The sequence below is a fragment of the Strongylocentrotus purpuratus genome, unplaced genomic scaffold, assembly GCF_000002235.5.
Source record: "Strongylocentrotus purpuratus isolate Spur 01 unplaced genomic scaffold, Spur_5.0 spur5_scaffold_21, whole genome shotgun sequence".
NCBI lineage: Eukaryota > Metazoa > Echinodermata > Echinoidea > Camarodonta > Strongylocentrotidae > Strongylocentrotus > Strongylocentrotus purpuratus.
Genome location: NW_022145607.1, coordinates 19,290,198 through 19,297,413, shown reverse-complemented (window position 1 = coordinate 19,297,413; position 7,216 = coordinate 19,290,198). Strand labels below are relative to the sequence as shown.

The following is a 7,216-nucleotide window of genomic DNA, read 5'->3' as shown; positions in this document are numbered from 1 at the left end:
AAAAATGTTTAGTGGGACTGGGTCACGTACGTCCTAGACAGAAAGAACCGTCTGATATGGGTCATTTCTTTAATAAAACTTGACATTTGTTGACATTCTATAATCGGAGGTCTAGTGGAGCCAGCAAACTGCAAAGTCTCAGTGGAACAACCGACGATATAGAGAGACTGAAGCTTTAGTTTTGGTCTACGTACATGTACGTCCCTGTTAAAGTTGAAGTATTATTAATAATCTAGGCCTATTAACAACAATGATTAAAAATGAAAAAGAGACAAGTTAAAACAATTTCAGAATACGTTGTGGAAAAACTAAAAATCAAATCATCCAAATATGTGTACGCACCTTCGAATGGACATGGTGTGATGGGCTGCATGATGTGCATCGGCCAGCAGTCTTCGCAGCTCGGCTCAGCTCAGCTAGCGGGCAGAGTCCCCGCTGGCACGGAGATCTCCCGGCCCACGCCACGGCCTAGGCCTACTCCTAAACAAGACAAGCGCAGCGCACTCTCAAGTATCATTTTTTAACGTTCTTTGCAATCCGTCTAAGTTCAATTATGATTGCTCAAAAACGTTTTCTCCGTCAATTCTTCTGAATCTGCGATCTAAAGCTGCTAAGATACTTTTTATCAATCAATGGAAACTTCTAAAATAGGAGTCGGCGGCCAATTTTCAGTCCACTTTTGCACTCCCCGCGATATCATCTGTATATTTTATAGCCTCATTTCAAGACCTCATAGTGCGGTGTGCAGTGGGCAAAAAGATAGGCCATGTGAAAACAGAAATCTTTGATATTATTTAAATTGAGTAAACCAGGATTAATGGATCATTACCAAAATGGCTCGTCATAATTATATGTGAGATATCTTGGGGAAAAGGTGTAATAATCTTTCTTTCTATAAATTCCACCTCTCTCTCTCTCAATCTCTATTCCCTCTCTCCCGGCCTCCTTCGCTCTTTTTCTCTCTTCCTCAATCCCCCTCCTTATTATCATTCTTTTGTCTGCTTTCATCCAGTTTTTGAATGCCGGTGTTTAAAAATATCTCTTACTCATTATCTTGACATACAAGTCCAAGGCCTTTTAATTATTCTCAATCAGATTCTGCAAGCATTTGTGCACAAATTAATATTTACAAATAGTCATGAACAAAATCAAACATATCAAACAGAAAGAAAATCAACTATTTTCTTCAAATAAGCATTTTATTGTGTTGTGTAACAGAGATGTAAAAGATATAAATTGAATAAGGTTAATTAATAATTGATGTCATAGTACACAGTTAAGGACACAATGGTTCAGGAAATCATTAAAGAAGTTGGCCCACGATAAAACAGTATGTATCGAGTAGGAATTACAGGAATGTATTCTACTACAAATCTACAATGCTGGTAACTAAAATATAGCAAAACTGTTAAGTACTAAATCTAACTTGAAGTTAACATATCAACAAATTTTTCAAGTTGGATAATTTGATACAAATCCAGTGCTTCTAAATCACAAGCTTCTTTCAACTTGGCAGTGCATATAGCACAAAGTATTTAAAGCCGGTCTACTATATAAATCAGGTTCTGATTTGAAACCAACATGAACAACAGACTAAATGCCTTGACTGCTGAACATACACATTGAGAATTCACACAAAAAGTCTTGAGATTAAAAGATAAAGAATGGACCACTTCATATCTTTCATTAATTTAAAGAATAATGACATATTCTTTAGAAAAAGAACAATAAAATATCCATGCTATTTGGATATGTACAATGTACAATTATCAATAGGGATACAATGTAGAATACAGACATAGTAGTAATATTGATAAATATCAGGAACAAAAATATATATGCACAAATATTCAACAACAGGCCTCCTGAAATCATTTATGATACATGTCGATGAAATTGAATAAACAGTATTGTCACCATTTATGGTAGTTGCACATAGACACAAAAGAAAGAGCAGCTTTCAGTTTTCAAACTTAATGAGAAGAACATGTACAAGAAGAATATGATAAGTTGTAGTATAATGTACAGGTTAAAATATAACTATACAAAAATCATAACTGTGCAACCTCCGTTTGTTTGGCACAGTATTTAATTCTTTTACACAAAATCAAAGCTTTGGCTTCACCTAATCATCAAAATCACTAGAAATACGCTGAATTGTACATAATCTGGTTGCTTTAATACTTATAAGCATTGATGCTTTCTCAATATTAATCAGGTAAAACAAACAATCAATCAACAAAATATTACAACCCTGTATCCAAATTTCCAAGATTGTTCACCATGCAAAAAAATCATAGCGAAAAGTTAGAATACATTTTAGCTTGTGATCTATAATCATTGTTTTTAGAAATTCTTAATCGGCGCTTTTTCATTGTTATTGTAGATTTCGATAGATATATGTGAAAGACAATAAATTTGTGACATGATAATAATTGTAACTTGCACTACACCCGAGGATTGGGGCTAACATTGCGCTATATTACACGGCTACTCCATCAGATATCCACACACACACAAAAAAAAAGTTCTAAACTACAACAGGCCTGAAAGAACGACTAAAGACATATACAATTAGATAATTATGTATGTACAGCTAAATGTGCTTACAATAGACCTTATAGCTCTTACAGACATTTTTCATGATTGAGAATATATACAGTTTAGAGTGAAGCAAACAGACAAGACATAGTATCACAATGAAAGCTTGTTTGAATATATTATTTGAAAGTGATCTCTTTTTTTTACATAATATAATAAAAACATCTTTTATTTTACAGAAATACAAATACAAATCTTAAGTAAATTTGAGATGATAAATGTACATAGATACAAAATGGTGTAATCAATAGAAAGTACAACGTAAACCCCACAATTTCTTTTGGAAACTCAGGTTTGATCGATCTTTGAAGAGGGTACGACTGCTGTGTTAGTGTAGTGCACTGCATAACAATATCAGATGATAAACTTTTACCTACAAAGTACATAAAACAGGGACTATTCTTCACTCGGCTTTAATAATAAATCCTCCCACAGTTTTAATCTATTTATTACTCATGATATTTATTCACACAACCGGTATATAATGGGTATTATATCATACCTTAGATATCTATCATACTAAATTTTGTTAACATAGAATCATAATACATGATACATAGATATATAAAGTTTCACTGTTCATAATTGACAATTTTACCCAAAAAATTTGCATCAGGACGTCCAAAAATATGACAAACACATACAAATATAAAAAGACTAAATACTATGGTAATATAAATCTTCTTAATAAAACTTTCCTTTTTTTGCCCTAGCTCTGCATATGACATATAAAGGACATAAGGTTTTCATAGTTACAACATCGCTTGAGACTATTTATACAATCTTTAGAGTGTAGGAAAAAGAATAGAACTATAAGGAAGAAACTGATAGAGAATTTGTTCAAGAATTAGAAAGAAAAAATACTGGAAATGGAAGGGAAAAGGGGGGAAAAGTTTACAAAATGAACAAGGAGAAGAGGTGTTAACTCTGTATTAAAGAAAGTGAGTGCTCTTTTGGCTTCAAACTGACGCTATTATCTTTGAAATACATATGGTTCATTTGTACAGATTGTGCACATATAACCTCTTTCTACCAAACAAGTTTTGTGCAAAATATTTACTTGAACAGTGACTTCTTTACACACATCCTTGAAAATGCAACATGTTTCTTTATCAAGTGTATTTCTGACAATGGTAATGGAAAGATGTATTCAATCTTAGTTTATACATCAGTTACTTTCATAGGAATATATATTTTGTTATAAGTTTTATAATTATCCTTATTAATTCTCTATAATGGATTGTAGTTTTAATATTCCACAACCTGATTACCGTAGAAGTAACACTTTGTTTACATACAGATGACAGGCAGGATTGAAGATAAAGAGTTATCGAAAGATATCAAATTTCTATGTAAAAAATCTGAGTTTCCCGATATTTGCAATTGCTAGAGGCTTGAGGTCAAGACTCTTATCATTTCAAGGTTATCCAATGACAACAAGGCAACAGTGAGATGTAAAGTTGATAGGTTAGAGGAGAATGTTCACATATTATTTTCATTCGATGCATAGAGATTTGTGAATACATGCACAATTCATTTCTTTCTTGGACGATATAAATACTGACAATTAGTTAGCATGATTGTGTTGCATTCACTGAAATATGATATGATACATCCATGATTCTATACATCACACAACTATCTCGATGCATATGATTGAAGAAAAAAAATATACATGGCGAAATATGTTATTACACAAAAATATACATGTACACTATACCAAACATTTAAAAATTATTCTTATTATTCTATTTTTTTACAAATAGTCAAAGAACAACCATATCATTATCATTACAGGGCATCAACTGTTTCACCTCCTATTCAAGGGACATATGTGAACCAAACCACCAGCAACAATCAGTCTGACAGACTATCAACATGTATACACAGGTTTAAATACCATAATTATAAAACATGATCATCTTAATAAATGGCTGACATGATTCAGATAAAGAGATTCAAAATAGACACAGACACTGGTATTTTTGTTATATAAACATTATCTCTGTACATTTGAATTAGTTTAGGACCAATCTAAACTTAACAAAAACAAATATTGGTATAAAACTTTGGCATCTACGAGGATGATATATTTGGAAATGTGCCACTTACAATGGGTATGAAAAGGAAAAAATTACTTTGCAAAAATTAAATCTCAAAACCAAAGTATTTTTTTGGAAGTATTCATATGGAAAGTTGGCAATAACTTGAATGAGATTTGGCCATGTACATGTAAGTATCAGGAATGGCTACATTGGAATACAGGGAAATATTGGCTACCTTCATTTTATCATGCAAGGAATGATGGTGTTAGCACCGGGGTCACGATACCTTAGCACTAGGACAAACTCAGCATGGTGCAGCAATCGGGCAATAAGAATTCAGTGCCAGATGCACATAATTATATGTCTTGTTTACCCAGGGTAGCCTCATCAGTATTCTCCTGTTTTTGTTGTTGTGATGGCCCTGTAATCACAGGACCACTATTAATAGCATTAAAAGTCATATGTTGTAGAATTTCACCTCATGAAATTTCCATCATAACCTTTTTACTATTTAACACATTCCTATCAATTTTTTTTTTTTAATGTGTTTTAAGTACTCAATTTAAAATTTGAAACTAAACATTCACATGTGTGTTGATGATATATTCAGATCTCTGAACTACATGTACATGTAACAAGTTTTTGCAAAGTCTGAGATGTCCCTAGTGCAAAATTGGCCCAGAGCTGTAAGTGCTTCTCTTGGACTTTAGGCATGTTTATATTCAAGCTAGAAACAAATTGCAGGCATATTGATATGATTGAGATAAATGTAAATTGATTATATAAAAAAAACAGAATTCCTGAGCATATCACAGTTTATATTATAATTCAAAGTATCATGTAACATTTGTGCCTCATAAAAATAGGGGTTGGGAAGAAAAACATCACTTAAAGTTTCAAAATTTTGGTTAAACAATAATTCCTGAGTAATATTTCATATACTGGTGCCTCATCTTGAATATTCTAATATTTGTTCATTTGCTGTTCTGGTTACTTTCAATTGGTTTATGCCTATCCCATTAAGTGATACTCGTCTGCATATCGAAACAAGGAGAAAGAAAATGAATGGATGAACGTTTTTGATTCATTATATGACCATCGTACTCTGGTAGCTGGATTAATGTAAATGTTAAACGTAAAATCAATATAAAAATGTTAATCATACAGACCGTTGGCAAAGAATTTGCCCAGGAGCTAATTGTATCTAACAATTGATAGAAAGCCCGCCCCATAGGATCCTTGAATCAACCCAATGCCTGAGAAAAAAGTGGTTCTCATATTAATAATTTGTCAAATCTTAATGATAACAATAAATTGTTACCTAATCCTGACGAGGCACAAGGGCTCCAATCAGGGAAGTCTACACTCACTGATGATTCTCTATTCTCCGATGTTCTCGACAGAGTCTGCCTCACCTAGCGTCAGGTTGCCGTTGTCCAGGATCAGCTGCAGCATCCTCTCCATCTTATCGTTCTGTGACTTGACCTGTTTCATCCTCCACTTGAGGTTCGCTACCGTGTCGCTGATGACCTCCTGCTGCGCGCCAATCTCCGCTAACTCACCCTACGATAGGAAACAAAAGTACATTAGAAGATAGAGTAAAACCTGTCTATAAAGACCATCCAAGGGAGACAAGAAAAGAGGTCTTTATAGGCAGGTGGTTTTTACAGGTTCCTTTAGTACATGTTTCATTGCGAAACTATTTTTAAGTGGGGAAAAAAGTGGTCTTTGTAGACAGGTGGTCACTAAAGCAGGTTTGACTGTATTTTGAATATAAAAAGGATTTGCACTTGCAAAACTCACCCTATGATAACAAACAAAATCATAGTGGAAGGTAATTTGAACGAAAAGAAGGTTTTGCAAGTATTAAACCTTATTTAGTACAAAATCTTCAGAGACAAAAAAAGTTATAACTTTCCCTTTTATTTAGCAATAATTAATTATCACATAGCTACATTTATGTTGGGCACATATCAATCCCAGGGGATTCTCAAGACACCTACCAAGGACTAGTAGTACCCTGGATTTAGCCAAGACACTCAAAGCATTAAAAATATAAATTCCTATCGGGTACCCATTTACTACACCTGGGTGGAGAGTAGCAAGTGTAAATTAATGAAGATTGATTGCGGAATAACTTAGATAAAATATCAGTAATAATAAAATAATTGGATAGCAACTTTTTGCAGATTATATAAAATAAACTATGATAATGGTAATGGCAGCAAGGGTTCTGCTTTAATAGTGACCTACCTTTTCTGGGTTTAGAGCAGTTTCGATAGCTTCAGTGAGAACAAAGTCATAATCTCCCCTCAATGAAGCATAGATCCTGCTGAACATACTGGTAGCAAATCGATTGGGGTAGATTCTCTTTGTCTTGATGATGTAACGCCTCCAGATAAAGGACGGGAGGGCTTCTTGTACATCCATGGCCAGATCAACCTAGGAAGTGAGATTGAAAGGTTTACAATCATAATGTTATCAGGATAAATATCATTAAGTGCATGTATAGTTGTAATTAAAGTTAATACTTTTTTATTGTCTTACCAATTATTTCCAGGTACAATCTT

The 7,216-nt window shown here is 33.5% G+C and overlaps 1 protein-coding gene across 2 annotated transcripts in view; it reads right to left on the bottom strand.

Moving 5' to 3' along the window:
- Positions 1 to 1,173: 1,173 nt before the first annotated feature.
- The window catches only part of LOC105447082 (transient receptor potential cation channel subfamily A member 1 homolog), a 24,094-nt gene continuing 18,051 nt past the window's right edge, over positions 1,174 to 7,216 (bottom strand). For both annotated transcript variants that reach the window (XM_030995258.1, XM_030995259.1), the window contains 2 exons: positions 6,900 to 7,088; positions 1,174 to 6,209 (listed from right to left, as the gene is read on the bottom strand). In XM_030995258.1, coding sequence (XP_030851118.1) covers positions 6,027 to 6,209; positions 6,900 to 7,088 — 372 coding nt within the window. In that variant the 3' untranslated portion in view covers positions 1,174 to 6,026. The remainder of the gene's footprint in view (positions 6,210 to 6,899; positions 7,089 to 7,216) is intronic.